The sequence below is a fragment of the Prinia subflava genome, chromosome 17 (assembly GCF_021018805.1).
Source record: "Prinia subflava isolate CZ2003 ecotype Zambia chromosome 17, Cam_Psub_1.2, whole genome shotgun sequence".
Classification (NCBI taxonomy): domain Eukaryota; kingdom Metazoa; phylum Chordata; class Aves; order Passeriformes; family Cisticolidae; genus Prinia; species Prinia subflava.
The window spans coordinates 14,476,069-14,496,798 of NC_086263.1; the positions used below are offsets into that span (position 1 = coordinate 14,476,069).

Below are 20,730 nucleotides of genomic sequence, written 5' to 3' on the forward strand. Positions count from 1 at the left end.
TTTAAAACCACATCAAATGCATTTCTCAGTGTCCTCAGCCCCTGCCCTCTGCTCCCCCTGAGCAGAGTGAACCTGCTGCCAGTCCCTTCAGTGGAGTGGCCCTCAGACAGGAAAGAAGAAATGTTCTGGAAAGATCTGAGGTGGTGACAGCAGGGAATTGGGCTGGGAGGGACCTTCCTGCTGGAAAATCACCCCAGAGCAGGGGGTGAGTCCCCATCCCACCTGAAAGGAGCTGGGTCCTGCTGCAGGGCTGTGTCCTCCATGGAGCAATTCCCAAACCCTGGATCCATCTTGGGATTGGTAATCAGATCCCCCAGGTGAGGTTTGACCCATTCCCAGGGCTGTATTCCAGGAACAATCCCTCTGCCAGGCCCCAAATCCTGGATCTAGCCTGGGATTTGGACTCAGGTCCCCCAGGTGAGGTTTAACCCGTTCCAGGGCTGTGGTTTCCACAGAGCAATCCCTCTGCTGGGTTCCCAGACCCCAAACCCTGGATCCAGCCTGGGATTTGTACCCAGATCACCAAGGTGAGGTTTAACCCATTCCCAGGGCTGTGTCCTAAGAACAAATCCTGGATCCAGCCTGGGATTTGGACCCAGGTCCCCCAGGTGAGGTTTAACCCCTCCCCAGCCCCAAGCCCAGCTCCACGGTGCCTTTCTGTGCGTGCAGGCAGGGACAGATCCCAGCCCTCAGTCCCCAGGGGACACCACAGACAGGGGACAGGACACACGGACAAGGTGCCAGCCAGCCCAGGGGGTGCATTTGTGGCCCAGGCTGGATTTTTCTCCAGCTAAAACACAAACCCTTCCTCCTCTCCTGGCCTGTCCAGCGCTGGGAATGCTGACTGAGTGAAAAGCAGGGATCTCTCTCAGCATTCCCACTCTCCTCCCTCCTCTCTGCTGCTGCTCCCCGGGGTGACACGCAGTGCTGGGACACACGGAAGCGGTGGAAGGGACACATGGAAGCAGAGGAAGCTGCCAGCTGCTGTCACCACGCAGACTCCACGAGCACACACACGCTGCCCACAGCCACAGCTCGCATCTTTCTGAGTCTGCCATGGGTTTTCTTAATCAAATCCATCGTCACCCAAATGACCCAGGAGGTTCAAACCCCTCCCAATCGAACAAAAAACAACCCCTTGAAATGGAAGCAGCAGTTTCCCAAAGGTGTGTCAGATATTTGGGTTCAGCCTTGCTAACAGCTCCAGTTTGGATGCCAAGCTGTCCCTGCAGACAGATCCAGGTGGTTTCAGGGAACCTTCTGGAAGCCCAGCACATGGCCAAACATTTCTCTTCTCAGCTGCTCCACTGACTTGGTCCCCTTCCAGAAACCTGTCCTCCTCCCTGTGCTCTCCATGAAGTGTTACAGCCCTCATCTGTGCTCTGGCTGCTCTGAAACAGCTCCTTGGAGGTGGTGGGGAAGGAGGGACAATGTCACAGTGTCCATCACTCTGACAGGGACTGGCTCTTCCTGGAGTCTGAGCTGTGGAGTCACAGCCAGGCTTTAATGAGATTTATTTCCTAATCAGGAACTGAGCTGTGCCTCCGTACCTGTGCCCCGTTTTCTCTGAGGATGCTTAAAATTGCTTTTTTATTTTTTAATTTCATATGAACTTCGAGTTTATCTCAATCTCTTTTAGGTCAGCACATTGGGGTGGAAGCTGCACAGGGGGGACCCCTGGGACCCTCAAACTGATTCTCCTCCCTGTGCTGGAAGTGCTGCCTTCGGTATTTCCACCCTCAGACTGCCAAAGCAAAATGGGAAAAGGGGAAGGAAATTGCATTTGAACTCCTGGAAATCTCTGGAGAGACTCAGTGTCTGAGCTGGATTTCATTTTGAGCCGAGCACTGAGCTCACAAGTGGCTAAAATCAAATGGGCTCGGCCCTCCCTGCGGTGTCATTAATGTCCTGTGGGGACAACAGTGACACCACTTAGTGCTGAGGCGTCCCCTGGCTCTAAGAAGGGGCACCAGGGGAGCAGGAGAGGGACACAGCTCCTGCCTCAGGGAGGGATGCAGGGAATGGGGTGGGGAAAATCCCAGCACAGCCTGTGTCCCTGGAGCTGGGCTGCTTCTCCAGCTGGCAATGGACATCCCCGGCTGGATGTGTGGGACACAACCAGTTTGTCACGACATTTGTGAGATGACAGGGCCAGGCAGAGTCACAGCACTGCTGCCAACAGGGTCACAAAGGCTCGGCCTTACCCCTAAGCCCAGCTTTGATCTCAGTGGCCAAGCCAGGTTTGCTCACTCCTCACAAACGCCTGGCAGGCTCTCCCTGCTCACTGAAGCTTTTGGGAAAGCTGGGGTTGCTTTCCTGGCCCTTTTCCTGGAATGCCCTCCCGGGTGCCGCCTGCCCAGGGCAGGTGGGGATGAACAGGTTTGGGCAGGAAAGGAGCACAGGCACATTTGGGGTTGGATGGTCCCTATTAGACCCACTGAGAAGGAAATCCTGGCTAAAGGCCTTCTTTGGCTAATGGCCCTGCCCCTGGCCAGTGTTCCAAGGACAAAAGGAGTCCCAGGACTGAGCCCCAGCCTGGAATGGGACGAGCATCTCCTGTCACGGACATTCCCGAGAGGAATTCCCGCTGCTGCCCCCAGCCCGTGGCTCTGGCCATGCCCCCATGCAGTGTCTGTGGCATGCTCCGGGCCCCCAAACTGCATCAGCACTGTTAAAAAACCCCAAATCAAGAAAAGAACTCCCAAACCAAACCCCACCGCCCTCCTCGGGTGCGGGCGGCGCGTTGAGGCGCAGGGGAGCCTCGGAGGGGCTGCCGGGCACCGGGGCAGTGCTGAAGATGCCCAGCCCTGCCAGCCTGGCACAGCGTGGCCTTGCAGAGAGGACTCTGCTGCAGCAGGATTTTCTCCCCAGCCAGGTGAAGAGGAAACTCTTCCCACCTCGGACAATCCCAAGGTGTCACCAGCCCAGAGCCTTAAGGCACCGCCAAAGAGGTAACGGAGCAACGCAACCTCCTAAACCCCAACAACAACAAAAAAAAACCCCAAAAACCCAAAACCCAAGAGGAAATCTCGCTTTGGGAGCAGGCAGGGCTCAGAAAGATTTTGGTTTGTAAGGCACTCTACCGACCAGACAGGCACATCTCCTTACTCCTGCGCTTTTTCTCCAGGCGCCGCAGCCGCTTCTCCTCCCGGCGCCGCGCCTCCTCCGCCTCCTGGTGCTGCCGGCACTTGTGGAAGTTCTCCACCACCACCCCCACGAACATGTTGAGCACGAAGAAGCTGACGATGAGCAGGAAGGAGATGAAGTAGAGCAGCATCCAAGGGTTGTGGTTCTGGATGGGCTGGGGGAGAGGGAAAAACGAGGGAGAAACGGCACAGACCGGGCAGGTTAAATCTGTTTGGTTTTTTTTTTTGGAGCAACAAGTTTTGTGGGGAGGAGGGGGAGAGGAGTGGGAGGAGGTTTTTCCCAAAGTATTTTCCTCTCACTCGCCTTCTCGCTGACTAGAATTTTACTGTTTGGTGCAAAACCCACCCAGAACTGCCTGGCAGGATTTAATTATTTTGGCATTTATTTCACACAGCTTCAGATAAATCTCAGTGGATGAGCATCATCCCACCAGGACTGTTTCAGCTAAAGATAGGCTCCAGATTTTTAATTTTTCAGCTGTGGGCTCCTGGTTAATGCCTCTCAGTCATTACCAGCTCTTCAGAAGTGGGGGAAATGAAGTCCAAAGTGTTACTGTGGCTCTGGGTGGGTCCTACTCATGCGAGACTCGACCTCCCACGGAAAACACCACGAGACTCACAGACTGAACACCTTTTTCACACCATTCCCGGGGGTTTCCCATCCTCAAGCACCCTCATTCTAATTCCTTCTACGTCCTCTGATGCAGGACCTGTCAGAGCTCGCCCTACACGGGAAGCGGCCGTGGCAAAGCAGCTCCAAAAAACAGAAAACTGGCAGCTCCAGGAGGTTCTACAGCTCTGCTCCTTCCTGGGATTCCAAAATCCCCGGAATCCCCAGGCCTGAGAGGGGAGAGGAGCACAGCTGGGCTCTGTTGGTACCTGCTGGTCAATGCCCACGGCGTCCAGCCCGTCGTACATGATGTTCACCCAGCCGTCCTTGGAGGAGAGGACAAACAGGGACATCAGCGCCTGGAAAAGGGACAGGAGAGGTTGGCCTTGCCTTTCAGCCCCTAGAGGAGAAAATCACAACTCCTCCTGTGGCCTGGCCTGCTTTTCAGCCACTATAAAGTAGTTTGTTTTCTTTATTTGCAAAGAGAACAGCCAGAAATCAAGAGAATAAAAGGGGCAGTCGAGGGATTGCATCCCAAAGCAGCGGCTTTAGGACAACACTCCCAGACCAAGGAATTGTACAACTCTAGCAAGGAGTTGATCTGATCCATTTTTACACATTTAGGGTAAAAGACAGAAATTTCCAGACAAAGCCACAGAATGACCAAGGATGGAAAAGGCCTCAAAGATCACCGAGTGCAAATATTAATATTAACTGATAGATGACTGCAACATCAGCTTTGGGAACTTCCTGTGGTGGAGGCTGCACACCCTGCTGAAGCCACCCATCTCCAGTGTTCACCCAGGAAAAGCTGGCACAGAAAAGCCCTGCAGGGAGGACTTTACCTGCCCCAGGTTGTCGAAGTTGTATTTCCTCCGGACCCATTTGTAGTGGGCGTTGGTGCAGTCAGCCTTGGTGGTGATGTTTTTGACATCAGGGCCATCACAGTAGTAGAACTTGCCTTTAAAAAGCTGCATTTGAGAAGATAAATTTGAGAAGAAAAAAAAGAAAAAGAGAACAAAGAATAAGCAGCTTGGAGAAGTCTGTTCTCTGATTTATCTTTATTCCTTTAGTGGAGTTCATCAGGGAGGTCTGTCTGTTCTCCTAATCCTGAGATCCGTGCTGGGAGCTTTTCAGATCCCCACCCTGGATCTTTTCTCCTAAGGCCTGGCTCTTCCTCCCAAACTGAAATCTCCCTTTGGAGGCATTTCAGCTCATTATTTCCACCTCAACCCCAGCGGGTGAGAAAAGCAGCTTCTCTTTTGCAGCAGCCCCTTACAGGGGAGGGAAATACTCTACCTGGACCCCTAAAATCCCAAAGATAATGAAGAAAGCACAGCAGATGAGAACAATGTTCCCAATAGGCCTCAGGGAGGAGATCAAGGTTTCCACCACCAGCTTCAGACCTGGGGCTCTGCTGATGACTCTGGAAAGAAAAAAGACAAGACAACGAAACTTTTAATTTTTATGCGTGTCCTGTTATCATTCAGCTGCTTCTCCAGCCCTCCTCTACCTGCAGGCAGGGATTTCTCCAGAGAACCAGAACGTTCCCAGCCACATCAGATCGAATTCGAGCAGTGACAGCTGGGCAGAGTGAGGAGGGGACAGGACATCACAGAGTTCCCTCTGTGGGGTGTTTGTGCCTCCCTCCAGCAGCGTGATCCCCCCAGGGCTCTGATCCCAGCACAGGGACAATCCCAGCACAGGGGACAATCCCAGCACAGGGACAATCCCTGCAAGGGCTCTGATCCCAGCACAGGGACAATCCCAGCACAGGGGACAATCCCAGCACAGGGACAATCCCTGCAAGGGCTCTGATCCCAGCACAGGGACAATCCCAGCACAGGGGACAATCCCCAGGGCTCTGATCCCAGTACAGGGACAATCCCAGCACAGGGACAATCCCTGCAAGGGCTCTGATCCCAGCACAGGGGACAATCCCCAGGGCTCTGATCCCAGCACAGGGACAATCCCTGCACAGGGACAATCCCAGCACAGGGACAATCCCCAGGGCTCTGATCCCAGCACAGGGACAATCCCTGCACAGGGACAATCCCTGCAAGGGCTCTGATCCCAGCACAGGGGACAATCCCCAGGGCTCTGATCCCTGCACAGGGACAATCCCCAGGGCTCTGATCCCTGCACAGGGGACAATCCCCAGGGCTCTGATCCCTGCACAGGGACAATCCCCAGGGCTCTGATCCCTGCACAGGGACAATCCCTGCACAGGGACAATCTCAGCACAGGGGACAATCCCCAGGGCTCTGATCCCAGCACAGGGACAATCCCCCAGGGCTCTGATCCCAGTACAGGGACAATCCCAGTACAGGGACAATCCCAGCACAGGGACAATCCCCAGGGCTCTGATCCCAGCACAGGGACAATCCCTGCAAGGGCTCTGATCCCAGCACAGGGACAATCCCCAGGGCTCTGATCCCAGCACAGGGACAATCCCCCAGGGCTCTGATCCCAGCACAGGGACACGGGCAGGACCCTCCTTCCTCTCCCAGCAGCTCCCCAGTGGGCCTGCAGAGCACGTCTGGTGCCCTTTCTGCAGCAGTGGCCATGACAACTTTCCAAACAGAGTAATTCCAATTAGTTTCCTAATTAGTTCCTGAACTGGCTCTTAGCTAACAGGAGCCTGTGATCAGCAGCTCCACAGCCAAGGGGTCAATCCCATTGGGAAGCAGATTCCAGGTGTGCTCTGAGGCAGGTTTGGGGTGTTGGGAAGAGCAGGAGTGTTGTTTTCCTGGAGGAGAGCCTGGGAATGCACTGCCCTTCCCTGAAAAACACCGGAGTTGTTCAGAGGATGGGCTGTGGAGGGAGAGCCCTTGCAGGGAGCTGCAGCTCACACGGGTAATGACGCCGTGTGCCTGCCAAGCCCAGAGAAAAGAGTTTTGTGCTGCAGCATTTCCACAGGGTCTTGTTTGAGAGGAATCATGTGGAGGCTGAACTGCACCTCCGAAGTGTTGGGAAGGTCCCTGGAGCCCTCCTGTGCTCAGTGAGGCCATGGTGAGAAGTGATGAATTCCTTTCTATTCTATATTCTATATTCTATATTCTATATTCTATATTCTATATTCTATATTCTATATTCTATATTCTATATTCTATATTCTATATTCTATATTCTATATTCTATATTCTATATTCTATATTCTATATTCTATATTCTATATTCTATTCATAGGACCTGCCCTAGTTATTCTCAAAGACCAATTCCCTCTTTCCCCATGAACTGCCCGTGCCCTGAATTCTGTCCCCACTTCTGTGGGTCACACAGGGTGACTTGTCCAGAGTGTCCTGGGGAGCCAGCACTGCCAGAGGACCCTGGTGCCACCAGCAGAACAAGGAGGAGCCAGACACACTGATTTCCTTGTCACTAAGGTGACACAGAGGACAAAGGGCTGCTGTTCTTGTGGTCTAACAGATTCCCTCTTCCTGTCACTCCCACAAGCAAGGCTTTCTCCCAGAAAGTTCCCAGGTTTTTGGAGGTGTCTCATTCCCCTGAAATTTCAGTGAAAAAAGGCTCCTATTCCTTGCCAAGCAGGATGAAACCAGAACAGGAGCTGATCCAAATCCCCCCCTCAAGCATTATCCCTCCTTATTGCGTAATCATAACCAAAATACAAATTATCTCCACTCCTGTCCTCCAATCCTGGAAGCTCTGCCCCGCTGTGCCCCGCTGGGACAGGAGCTGCTTTGCAGGGTCAGGAGAACAGGGAAGGACAATGGAGCTCATCAAATCCTCACCAGCACCTGCTCCACTGCAAACCCCTCTTTGCTGGGGAATGGTGGAGTTGGAGAAGGAGCCAGAGGGATTTGGATTTGTTAAATTTGTTAAATTTGCTAAAATTGCAGTGTGGGGGAGGCTCTGACTGCACTCACTCCAGATTATTACAGCCCCTCTCACTCCGAACTCCAGCTGTGTCTCCGAGCTGGAGAAGATGGATTGGGATCCATTTCACTGTTTCCAAACACTTTCTCACCGAGTTTAGAGGTCCCCAAAGATGTTTCTACCCGTGCTGTATTTCAGGTTTTGGTGTCATTAAGCCAGGCCCTGTGCATTTCCCAAACTCTCTGATCCATCAGCGCGTACCGGAGAGGCCTCAGGGTCCGCAGGAGCCTCAGCACACGAAGGACTCCCAGGATTTTGGCTCCTCCTGCTGATGCCATGGACACAATGATGTCAATGATGGACACAAAGACCAGGACTCCATCCAGGACGTTCCAGCTGCTCTGCAGGTACGTGTTGTCCCCAGAGAAAAAGCCAAGAGCCACCACCTGCAGCCAGGAGAAGGGAGACACTGAAATCCTCGCCCAGATCGTAGCTCTGGCGTGCTCTGGTCTTTGCCAGAATTTGCTCTGGGCCACAGGATGAGCTCTAATTACCTTAACCATCATTTCAGCCACGAAGATGGCAGTGAAGATGTAATTAGAGACACTTAGGAATATCCTTTCCTGGAAAACACAGAACAACAAAGAGAGACCAGTTGGAAACCCAACATTTATCTTGCAGGGTCTGGTGCTGAGATGAAGATCTGGATGGGGGATGGAGGGAGGAGCTGCCTCTCACCGTGCTCAGGGGGTCGATGTCTGGTCTCTCCAGAGCTATGGTGATGCAGTTGAGGAAGATGAAGACCAGCACCACGTGGTCAAACATTTTGTGGGCGATGACCTTCTGGCACATCACTCGGAACCTGGGAAAGGAGGGAAGAACAGACCCTAAGGAAGTTTGGATCAGGAATAGGCTCCTGCCCAAACCCCTTCTGCTGGTGTGCCACCAGCACCAGCCCAGGAGGAGAGGCTGCACCTCCACAGGCTTGGGCCACGATTATAATTAATTATTAATTATTATAATACAATAATAATCAATATAATAATTATTACAAATAAAACAAAATATTAAAATATATTAATATGAAATTATAGTATTAATTATATATATTATACATGATACATGATATATGATATATTATATATTATATATTATATACTATATATTATATAATATATATTATATGTAAATGTAATATATTATATATTATATATTATATATTATATATTATATATTATATATTATATATTATATATTATATATTATATATTATATATTATATATTATATATTATACATTATATATTATATATTATATATTATACATTATATATAGTATATAGTGTATAGTGTATATATAATATATAATATATTATATATTATATAATATATAATGTATATTGTATATTATATAATATATAATAAACATTATTATTAAAATATAAAACAATGTTTATTAATATAATCATTATTAATAATTATTATTAGTTATTAATTATCAATTATTAATTATTACTAATGCTGCCCAAACCACTGACAGCAGCAGGGTGAACCAGGCAGTTCTGCCCACGCCGAACTGAAAACGTGACCTCCAAATCAGGAACTGGATTTCCAAAACTCTGAAGGATTTTTCCCAAGGACCCTCACTAGGGATTCCATTACCTCAAACACCTGCAGGGCTGGAATTTCCCTGGAATTTCTTACCTGTTCTGTGGGGAGAACAGGTAGAGGGACCAGTCCTCGTGGGTCTTGCACCACTGGGGTTTGTAGGGCTCCAGGGCTTTGCGGATGCGGTAGCAGTAGCTCTGGATAAAAAAGAAGGAACACCTTTTCTTCCTCTTTTATTTTCCTGCCTCTTCAACTTTCACGGTGTTTTTGTGGAAGGAGGGGGCAGTAAGTGGCTTTTCATCGTGTCTGTGGGCAGTCATAGCTTTTGGGACAGGGCTGTGGTGGCCGTTGTCACATTTGTCCAAGAAAAGGAGGAAAGGGGTGGAAAAAGGGAAGAGATGGACAGGACAAAGCAAAACTTCTGGGAAGGTGTCATTTTGAGACACAGAGTTGTGCCAAACCCAAAAAGGCCTCAAGAAACCAAAAAGTTAAGTGGAAAACATTTCTTTTTAGGCTTTCACACTTTCATGACACCAAACAGCTCCTGTGAGTAAAGCCATCCTCCTGTTGTGTCTGCAGCTCATTTTTGGAGGCATCCTGGGCCAGGGGGGCAACCCCAATCGGCCCAAAAATGAGGCATTTGTGGAAAAAAAGAAGGTTTTACCTCAGGGGACGCCACTGCAATGTCACAGCCCAAAAAAGATCTCTTCAAAAAGGGATCTTTCGGGAAGTAAAGGCCCATCCCTTGGCTCGGGATCACCATCCTCAACCCCAGCCTCGAGGCAATAACTCCACACTGAATTTTCATCCATCCTTTTAGGGCTGGGAAAAGCCTCTTAAAACACCAGCCCCTAACCCTAACCCTAATCCTAACCCCAGCCTTGAGGTGATAACATTTCCATGCTAAGGTGGATTTTCATTCAACCTTTTCGAAATGGAAAAAGCCACTTAAAACACAAACCCCGAATTTTAACGTTAACCCCAGCCTAGAGGCAGTAACATATTTCCTCGCTGGATTTTCATCCATCCTTTTAGGGATGGGAAAAGCCACTTAAAACAAGAGCCCTTAACCTTAACCCTAACCCCAGCCTAGAGGCAGTAACATATTTCCTTGCTGGATTTTCATCCATCCTTTTAGGAATGGGAAAAGCCTCTCAAAACATGAGCCCCTAACCCTAACGCCAGCCTCGAAGCAATAGAATTTCCACACCGGATTTTCATCCATCCTTTTAAGAATGGGAAAAGCCTCTTAAAACACCAGCCCCTAATCCTAATCCTAACCCTAACCCCAGCCTTGAGGCAATAGCATTTCCACGCCAGATTTTCATCCATACTTTTAGGGATGGGAAAAGCCTCTTAAAACACCAGCCCCTAATCCTAATCCTAACCCTAACCCCAACCCCAGCCTAGAGGCAGTAACACATTTCCTCACTGGATTTTCATCCATCCTTTTAGGAATGGGAAAAGCCATTTAAAACAAGAGCCCTTAACCTTAACCCTAACCCCAGCCTCGAGGCAATAGCATTTCCTCGCTGGATTTTCATCCATACTTTTAGGGATGGGAAAAGCCTCTTAAAACACCAGCCCCTAATCCTAATCCTAACCCTAACCCCAGCCTAGAGGCAGTAACACATTTCCTCACTGGATTTTCATCCATCCTTTTAGGGCTGGGAAAAGCCATTTAAAACAAGAGCCCTTAACCTTAACCCTAACCCTAATCCCAGCCTTGAGGTGATAACATTTCCCCGCTGGATTTTCATCCATCCTTTTAGGGCTGGGAAAAGCCTCTTAAAACACCAGCCCCTAATCCTAACCCTAATCCTAACCCCAGCCTCGAGGCAATAGAATTTCCACACCGGATTTTCATCCATCCTTTTAGGGCTGGGAAAAGCCACTCAAAACATGAGCCCCTAACCTAACGCCAGCCTCGAAGCAATAGAATTTCCACACTGGATTTTCATCCATCCTTTTAAGAATGGGAAAAGCCACTCAAAACACGAGCTCCCCTGTCTCCCTCAGGACACTCACATCCTCCATGTCATCCTCGTAGTCCAGGCCGTCCTCCTTGTGGCCGTCCACCCTGAGGAAGAACTCTCCGGGGCCGCTCTTGCCGTTGCAGTCGTGGAACTCCGCAGGCAGCAGCGCGGCGGGGCCCAGCCCCAGCCCCAGCCCGCGCACCGAGGGCACCCGCAGCAGCTCGGGCAGCTCCTGGGAGCCGCGGCAGTCCAGGGATTCCGCCCGCCGCGGCGGTGATGGCCGGCTGAGCGTGCTGGACTTGGCGTCGTCCGAGTCGTCGTCCGTGCTGCCCTTGCCCTCCCCGGACAGCAGCGACTCGCGCTCCCCAGACTGGCTCTTCCTCTTGAGGCTGGGCGCCCTGCCCAGGCTGTTCCAGCTGGAGCGGCGGCTGCCCCAGGCGCTGCTGGTGCCCCAGTTGGCGCACGGGGAGCTGCGGAGGCTGGACTGGGGGAGAAGGCGGGCGTTGGCGGGGGTTGTTTGAGGGAGGAAGAAGAAGGATCCGGGGGTGTTTCACCCAGACCCGTGGCCTCCTGTGGGATCCCTCGAACCTCTCAGGAGAATTCCCAGGGTCCTGCCCTGGAAAGGTCTGCCGCAGAGTTTTCCACCCAGGCTGGAGGAGAACACCTCCCCTCTGGTGTCTTGCAACACTGTGTGGTCTACCCCGGTTCTGCTCTCCCCATTTACCCCTAATTCTCGTGGTTTCTCCTTTCCCTGTTTCCCCACTGGCTGTGGAATCCCTCCATGTCCCCTGAAGGTCACTGCCCTTTGTGCCACCCCTGTGCCCTCAGACCATCGGTTCCTGACCCCATTCTCAACCCTGTGCACACCACACGGTCGGGTCTTTTGTCTCTGATTCCCTCTGGCATGCTGGAATAAACCTTGGCTGGAATTATCACACAAAGGCCCTTCCTGCCTGTCTCTGCTGAGCTGGCCGTGCTGTGTGTGCTGTGTGGACCCGACTGCTTTGCCTGAATCCTCCTCAGGTGGCTTTTCCACAGGAGAGGCTTTCTGGGAAGTCGGCAGCAGCTCCACCATCTCAAACCACTCTGCCACAGCCTCCCCTTCCCGCTTCTGCACTGCTCCAATTCCAGCCTTGAGGTGGGAGCGCCCGGCCAAGGCCATGCTGGAGGTGGTCCTGGAGCACAGCTGGAGCACAGCTGGAGCACAGCTGGAGCACAGCCACCAACCCCCTGACCTGGCGACTCCCTGGCAACACCGACTCTCCATAAAAATGAACCCACAAACACCAATAAGTGGCATTTTGCTGAACTGGCACATTCCTTCAGCCCACAACTTCCCTGCCTTCCAAAGGGAGCCTGAGTCACCCGAGTTCCTGATGGGAATTGCGCCCCTGTTTCCCTTACTTTCCTTCCATTTGCTGCGTGAGGAAGCGCAGTGAATGCTTCTCCTCCACAAATTCCCGTGTGTGCCAGAGCACTTGGGCCGGTACCAGGCAATTCCCAGGATGAGAGAGCTTAAGGTCAGTGCAGAAAACCCAGGATAAAAACTCCTTTATCCCTCCATGGCTTCCTCCCAGCACAGAGCAAGGCAAACTGCCTTCCTCCTCCTCCTCCTCCTCCTCAGTGCTGGCCAGCTCTCCCCTGCCTGATCCCTCTGCCGCGCTCCCTGGGAAGGGATTGGAAGGATGAACCTCCCTGTGCAGCAGCCCCGTGAGAGCCCAGGGCAGCCAGGAGCCAGCTCTGCCTCCCTCTCACGGGCGTTGGGTTGACTGAGCAGCTTAGCAAGGGACGGTGGCCGTGCCTGGGTGTGAGGCGCCTTCACGCTCTGCTGCCTCCGTTGGAACATGATCCTGGCGGCTACGGAGCAGAGCAGTGGGAGGGATGAGCAGCACAGAAATCCACTCTGCCCGCTGCCCCTGCTGCCCTGCGGGCACAGAGCTGTCAGGGCAGCAGCTCCTGGGGCAGTCCTGGCACCAGGGGGACGTCACAACCTCTCAAGGGGCCTTTGGGAACTCAGCACCTTCCAAAGGGATCATGGAATTACAGAATGGCTTGGCTTGGGAGGGGCCATCTCATCCATCTCCTCATTCCAAACCCCCTCATCCCCTCTTCCCTCCATTTCCCCTGCAGCAGGGCTGTGGGACATAACCAGGGCTCAAGGGAAAACACTTCATCCCCCTGACACAACGTAAATTCAAGATACAGCCCTAAAACACCGGGGGGAAGCAGGTGTCATCCTCACAGGAACACCTGGCAGCTTCTCCAGACATCCCAAATGGCCGGTGCGCCTGGAAAGGATTCCTGCTCCTCCTCTGGGGGGTCGCTGGGGCAACTGGACTTGCTGGGGTTATGTGAGGTGGTTTTCTCCAGCTAAGGTTATCTCCAGTTAGTGAGATGGTTTGGCAAAGGCTTCCAGGGAGGCAGCAGGCAGGAAAACCCTGGATCCTGGAACATCCCCGTTCTCCCTGTCCATGGACTCAGTGTCCTTGGCTGCCCTGCTGTCACTGCCCTGCCCCAGCACTGCACACCTCAGCTCTGTTCCCCTCCCGCCTTTCTACACCTTTCCCACCTCCACCACCCTCCCTTTCCTTTTCCAGCAGTGTCTGTCCCAAACCTGTGACCCTAAGCTGAGCTCAGCGGGCGCTGATAACACCAGACCTGTGGGATCAACCCCTGTAAGGGCCATTCCCTTGACCCCTGGGGGTCCCTCCCACCCCACAACATCCCATGACCCAGAAACCAACCGCCCCTGTGCTCTGTGCTGCTTCAGGGAGGGTTTGTTGGCCACAAGAACCTACCAAGGACTTCTGGTCGTAGCCCGTGGGCTCCAGCGAGGCGTTGCTGCCTCTCCTCGAGTCCGTGAGGGCATGCAGGGAGTCCAGGTGAGGGGAGCACTTGGGGGTGGGCATCGGGGTGGCGGCCGTGCGCATGATGATGGGCGGGGGCACGGCCCCCCTGCCCTCCAGGTGCCCGTTGGGGGTGACAGCCAGCGAGTACATCTTCATCTCTGCTGGGGACACACAGGGCACCCCGTGAGGGGACGCTGCTCCTGGGGACCGCGCCAGGAACTCTGCCCAGAGGAGCTGGGGGCAGTGAGATCCACGCCCAGCACGGCGCTGAGAGGCGTCGGGTGAGCGCCGTGAGCTCGAGAGGGGCTTTGGGAACTCAGTGCCCTCCAAAGGAGCCGTGGAATTATGGAATTGCTTGGAAGGGACCTTGAAGGTCATCTCATCCCATCATGTCTCATCCCATCTCCCATCCCATCTCCCATCCCATCTCCCATCCCATCCCCCATCCCATCTCCCATCCCATCTCCCATCCCATCCCATCCCATCCCATCCCATCCCATCCCATCCCATCCCATCCCATCCCATCCCATCCCATCCCATCCCATCCCATCCCATCCCATCCATTCCAAACCCCCTTCCACAGGCAGGGGTGCCTCCCACTAGATCAGGTTTCTCCAAGCCCCTGGAGCCTTGAGCACTTTCGGGGAGTTTGGCTCTCTGTTCCTTGGGACCATTTTGCTGTTGAGTCTCAGCTGGCCCCTGGGCACAATCACTCCTGGACTCGGACTGACAGCACGTTCAGCCCTGGTTTCTATCTCTGTGCCATCTGAGCAGAGGTGACAATATTTATTTCCCCAAAAAATCTCTCCTTATTCGCAGCTGGTGCAGATCTGGTCCTGTGGGCTCCTTCCCAACCCTTTTCAAGGGACATTTGGTCACTTGGTGTTGGGGGTTTGCTGCTTCATCTCCAGCCTGGGCAGCTCCATCACCTCCCTGTGCTCCAGCTCTGCCTCAGCTTCCCCAACAAATTCTGAGTTCCATCTGCTCCCCACCACCCAGGCTGAGACAAATCCTGCTTTAGAAGCATTTGGAGGGATCCTAACAGAGCCCAAGCGGGGAATCAGAGGAAGCAGGAACTAAAGTGGCTCCTGTTTGCCATCATTCACTGTTAAAACGTGTGATCCCTTTTTGTCACCCCTCTGGCTGCAAAGGGAAGGCTGTCACCTCCAATTCCCCGTTTTTGGTGCACCAGAGCAGTGTGGGCCTTCCCTCAAATCGCCTGCCAGACCCTCCCGGAGCACAAATGAGCAGCAACATTTTCCATCCATCAAACCTCACCCAAATGCATTTTGTGTGGGAAACCAAAAGGAACAGATGAGATCAAGATTGATTGGAAAAGCTGCCGAGAAGTGGGGTGAGAACATTGCTGTCAGCGAAGCACTCTGTGCTAATGGTGCAGGAGGGAGGGGGAGACACAGCTAAAAATTCTTGGGGACGTTTAAATTAGGAAAAAACATCTGCCTAAAGGAAATATCAACGCTCATTTAGCGTCCCCTACGCTTTGCAGAGCTGCTCTGGTGACTTTGCAGTCGGACTAATTGCCAAATGATCTGGATTCCTGCATTGTGGAAGCAGAGCTCCCAGATTCCCAGGAAAACGCAGACACAACCCCCCACCTGCTGCTCTGAGGTCTTTCAGCTTCTCAAACTCGTCCTCGAAGTTGGCAGATGTCTTGTCCTCGTCTGTGTCTGACCTGTTGGCATCTCCCTGCGGACAGGAGCAGGGCAATTAACAGACACAGTTCATCAGGATTCCTCAGCAGCTCAGAGCCACCTCTGCTCCCCGTGGGTGGTTGGTGCCAAATTCCCTCTGGGACCACCCTGGGAATGACCCCAGGCAGGTCCCTCTCCCTTGTTTTCACTCATTTGGACAGCAAGGATATTGTTGTTGTTGTCACCATGTCCCCGCCGCTTCCTACACTGCTGCAGGCTCCTGGAACAGCAAATCCCAGGGGAAAACATCACAGAGCAGCTGGAATTGCAGGAACGACTGAAAAACCTGGCATGGTGGGGCTCCTTGTTTGCTCTCTCCCTGATCCCGGCTGAAAGCACCGGGGCTTTGATGTCAAAGGATGTCAGAGGGTTTTAATCCTGTGTTTGACAGCAATTTAAAATTGACTTAGATCTGGAAACCCTGATTTGCTTTCTCCGTGCTGGCTGGGAAGAGATTGTTTTGGGAAATCTCTTGGCAACCGAGGCAGAGGGAATGAGGCCAGCCTGCCTGGCAGCCCTGCAGCACCTCAGGGCAGGGAACAGCCACCCTCACCCTGCCTGTCCTCCTGGAAGCTCAGCTCGTTCTCCCTTCTGTGCATTTCTGCCACCAGAAAGGATCAGAGGGGACAGAGGAGCCGTCCTCAGGCTCTCCTGGCTGGGGGAGGGATCCCAGCAGGACCCTGGCTGGATTCCTCAGGGCTGCAGGAATCTGTGCAGATTGGTAGCAAACAGCCAGATTAAAGAGCTGATCCCAGAAAAAGGAGCACAGATCCTTGCCTGGTGCCTGAACAAATCCCCTCAGCTCCCAGAGACGCGGTGCTGAAGTGGCAGTGAACTTCATTTTGCCTGTGATTTATTGCAAAGCGCTGCAGCCAGGATGACTGAAAGGCTCGAGCTCCCTGATTCATCTTTGTTTCAGAGCAGGAACACGAGTGCAGAGGGGATGAAAGATCTGCACAATTTGGGAAGGTTTGCCTGCTCTCCCAGAGCAGCTCCGGGGGAGATTTCAAAGTGACATGGGAACGGTGTAAGCACAAATATGCAATTATGGCCCTGTTTGAAGTCTGGCTACTTGTACTGAGCACAAATGTACTAAAAATGGGTTTGTGGCCATTTAAAGTCTGTTCTCTTCTAGGAAAACTCCAGGCAAACTTGCTCCAGAGGCAGCTCAGGAGCTGGGATCAGGCTGAGAGCGTGTGCTGAGGTTCACAGGACAATTTTTAGTGTCCTTGCTGAAGCCCTGCTGATGGTTCTGGGTTGAGAGCACCTCTCACTGCACAGATCTCCCACGAGTCCCTCTCCAGATAAATACAAGAAACACCTGAGCAAATGGAGGAGAAATTCTCCTCAGTGACTGCTGTGAGTGCTCAGAACAGCCCCTGTCAGAGGGCAAAGTCAAAGAGGTCAAAACAAGAATTCTGCCTCATTCCCAGTGCAGCAACAGAACCAGGGGACGACAAAAGCAAACCCAGCTCCACTGAGAATTTGTCTCTGGCTTGGTGGGAGGTTCCCTGCCCATGGCAGGGGGCTGGAACCAAAATTTTCAAGTCCCTTCCGAGCCAAAGCATTCCAGGATTCCATCATTTCTCAGTGCAAGGCGTGAGAGGAGCCCTGGCAGCTGGGAAGAGCTTGGTGTGACACTTCTCCCTGAGACAAGTGACAAGCCCACGGCCTGATGTCAGGATTGATAACAAATAAATGGGAGTGAGAGCAAACTGTGCCCTGCAAATGCCCTGCCTGTGGCTGGTGGCCTTTGGGGGGAACACTCCAGGCTGGGAAAAGCGGAGCTGACACACACTGAAATCACGGTCTGTAAGAGCTCTGAAAGGAGCCAGTAGGGCTGAGCAGGGAAACCACAGCTGTCTGTGGCTTCCAGCTGTCTGCAGCAGCAGCCAGGCACTCAGGGAGCCCTGCCCAGCCCTGGCCTCGCAGCAGCACCAGGTTCAGCCTGCCAGAGGGCAGGGGAGGAGCGGGGGCAAAGATCCCTGCAGAGATCCCTGCAAAGATCCCTGCAGAGATCCCTGCAGAGATCCCTGCAGAGATCCCTGCAGAGATCCCTGCAGAGATCCCTGCAAGGATCCCTGCAAGGATCCCTGCAAAGATCCCTGCAGAGATCCCTGCAGAGATCCCTGCAGAGATCCCTGCAGAGATCCTGGCAAAGGTCCCTGCAAAGATCCCTGCAAGGATCCCTGCAAGGATCCCTGAAGATCCCTGCAGAGATCCCTGAAGATCCCTGCAGAGATCCCTGCAGAGATCCCTGCAAAGATCCCTGCAGAGATCCCTGCAGAGATCCCTGCAGAGATCCCTGCAGAGATCCCTGAAGATCCCTGCAGAGATCCCTGCAGAGATCCCTGCAGAGATCCCTGCAGAGATCCCTGCAAAGATCCCTGCAAAGATCCCTGCAGATCCCTGAAGATCCCTGAAGATCCCTGCAGGCTGCCAGGCTGCTGAGCAGGGAAAACTTCCCTCCACTTTCCAGCACCGCCCTAAAGATGTGAGAATTTCGTGTCAGGAACCTGGAAACAGCTTTTGAACAGCTCCTGGCCTTGAATATTCCAGAAGGGACAGGGTCCTCAGGGACTGGAACATGTGGAAAATCAGAATAGAGAGTCATGTACAGCATGAGGGGAAATCCCTGCATGGCAACCCTGATTTCCCTTTAGGACAAGGTAACCACCCCTCACCAAGGGAAGCCAGATGATTTAATTCTTCCTGGATTTTAGTAAAACTTCTGAATGTATTGAAAGCCTGAGTTCCACCACATAGAAACACAAACCATGGGATCCGTGGGAGATTTGGAGAGCAAAATTAATCCGAAATTATTTCTTCTATATCACACAGTGGACTGTGTAGGAGATCAAAGTCCTGGGCCCCCAGTTCCCATCCCACATCCAGTGGGCTTTAAATGCAAAGACTGATCCAGAAGAGCTCCAGGTGCCCAGCACAGCTCATCTGCACTCCTTAAACTGAAATTTAGGGCTGCAAAGATTGAACCACAAGACCTTCACAAGCCCAGCATAGATCATCTGCACCCCTTAAATTTAAATTTAAATTTAGGGCTACAAAGATTGATAAAAAAGAGCTCCAGGTGCCCAGCCTTAAATTTAAAGGGAAGTGCCCTCCCTTAAATTTAAATTTAGGGCTGCAAAGATTGATAAAGAAGAGCTCCGGGTGCCCAGCACAGCTCATCTGCACCCCTCAAATTTAAATCCAGGGCTGACTGAATGGGTGATGTTTTCCCTGATTATTTCCCATGACCCCATCCATGAGCAGATGTTTTCCCTGACGTGGATTCTCCCCCCCTCCCTCAGCCAGGACCTCTCACCTCTGCCTGGAATCCTTCCACCAGGATGGCCACCAGGAGGTTGAAGAGGACGTAATTGCCAAAGGTCATCAGGGCCACGAAGTAGAGGGCGGCCCAGGAGGAGGTGGAGGCCATCCCGTTGTACAGCACCACGTTCCAGTCCTCCTGCGTGAGGATCTGCAGGGAGAGAGGGAACAGCCTCAGCTCCTGCCCTGAGCACAGCAGCTGCACTGAATCCCTGCCGCCTTCCTGCTGGAATTCCGGAAATTTGGATTTTGGGGGTTCGGTACATAGCAATACGTGTGAGTCAGGATGGGGGGCTATGGGTGCTGAAAACCTGAGCAGAGAGAGAAATCAGGCAGCAGCAGAGTTTGTGAGAAATTGAGGTACAGAACTTTCTCACTCTGGCCTGAAAAATTGTGAGGAGGAATCAAAAACAATCCTTGGAAGGTGGAAAATCCACTAAGGTGGAAAACTGTTAAGGTGGAAAACCATTTCTAACCATTTCTGTTTTTTCTAACTTGTTATTTATTTGGAAAAAATGATCAAGGGGTGTTGCTCTGAGTGCCCAGTTATTTGTCTTGCTTGGAAATGTCTGTACAAGAATGGAGAAACAATAAAGATTGGCTCTTTTTGTCTTCTCAGAATGGAATCTGTGTCATGGTTGAGTGCTGTCCCTAATCCTACAATGACAGAGAATTTTGGGAATTGTCTGAGTCCTTCTTCTTCACCTTTTTCCTCATGGGTTTGGGGGGTTTTCTGTTGGGTGAAACTGATCTGCATTGCCAGCCTTGGGTGGTCATTATTGGGTAAAAATATAAATAATAAAGGTGTCATCTCGTGATTGGGTAATTGGCACTTAAATAACCTTGGGAAGAGTCAGATGTGCTCCATTTCACCTCATTTCTCTAACTTGCTAGTTAGAGCTCACAGCTTGTGAGCCTGTAAATAGATGAGAAATAATAAATATCCAAGTCCCAACCCAAAACCTGCGTTTCCCGTGTGTTATTCATCCTGACCTTGGCAAGGAGAAAAAGAAGCCAGAACCTTCACACCTTCCCTCTCCTCCTGACCTTCCCTCAGCCCAGCCACTCGGGAATTGCCTTTATTTAGCTCTTTGCATGTGATTTCTGCTCACGTTGTGGGGATTTGCCTCTGTTTAGATCTTTGCACCTCTGCAGGAAGGTCTGGCACTGCCCAGAGAGGAAAGTTTGGATCCAAGACACCCCAAAGTGAAGGATGCACTGTCCTAATCCCAGGATTTGGGGGAGATGTTGCCTCCTTTGATAACCATCAGAAGATAACAGATCTGAGGCCACAGATCTTGTCTCCTTTCAGGCTGCTCTTTAGAAGGCAGCTGGAGTGAAGGAGAGGGTAAAGGACAGGATATTTAATGAGATAAATGACATTGAGTGGCTGCAGAACCTCAGGGAAGCTGTTTCCTTTAGCTAAAAACACTGGGCAGAAAAGCACCCATCACTGCAAAGCTTTGCTCTGAGGAATCTTCCCCAGGGATTTCCACTCTCCAGCCTCAAAAATCCTGGAGAAAAACGGATGACAGGCTCATGTTCCACATTAATTCTTGCAATGAAAACAGCCTCAAACCCCCCAAACCAAGGTGGCTTTGGGGACAGGAGTGCTGCACTGAGTCATGCTGCTCAATAACCTTCCTGGGACACAGCACTGAGC

General features: G+C 52.0%; 1 protein-coding gene across 2 annotated transcripts in view; it reads right to left on the reverse strand.

Moving 5' to 3' along the window:
• The window catches only part of CACNA1H (calcium voltage-gated channel subunit alpha1 H), a 151,408-nt gene that overhangs the window by 28,190 nt on the left and 102,488 nt on the right, over window positions 1-20,730 (reverse strand). The window contains exons 15-26 of one of the 2 annotated variants that reach the window (XM_063414045.1): window positions 19,063-19,218; window positions 15,642-15,732; window positions 13,975-14,186; window positions 11,229-11,660; window positions 9,297-9,397; window positions 8,332-8,455; window positions 8,148-8,216; window positions 7,855-8,039; window positions 5,056-5,182; window positions 4,602-4,727; window positions 4,026-4,115; window positions 3,109-3,301 (exon numbers count right to left, since the gene is read on the reverse strand). In XM_063414045.1, coding sequence (XP_063270115.1) covers window positions 3,109-3,301; window positions 4,026-4,115; window positions 4,602-4,727; window positions 5,056-5,182; window positions 7,855-8,039; window positions 8,148-8,216; window positions 8,332-8,455; window positions 9,297-9,397; window positions 11,229-11,660; window positions 13,975-14,186; window positions 15,642-15,732; window positions 19,063-19,218 — 1,906 coding nt within the window. The remainder of the gene's footprint in view (window positions 1-3,108; window positions 3,302-4,025; window positions 4,116-4,601; window positions 4,728-5,055; window positions 5,183-7,854; window positions 8,040-8,147; window positions 8,217-8,331; window positions 8,456-9,296; window positions 9,398-11,228; window positions 11,661-13,974; window positions 14,187-15,641; window positions 15,733-19,062; window positions 19,219-20,730) is intronic. The other variant, XM_063414046.1, reaches the window with a different exon arrangement.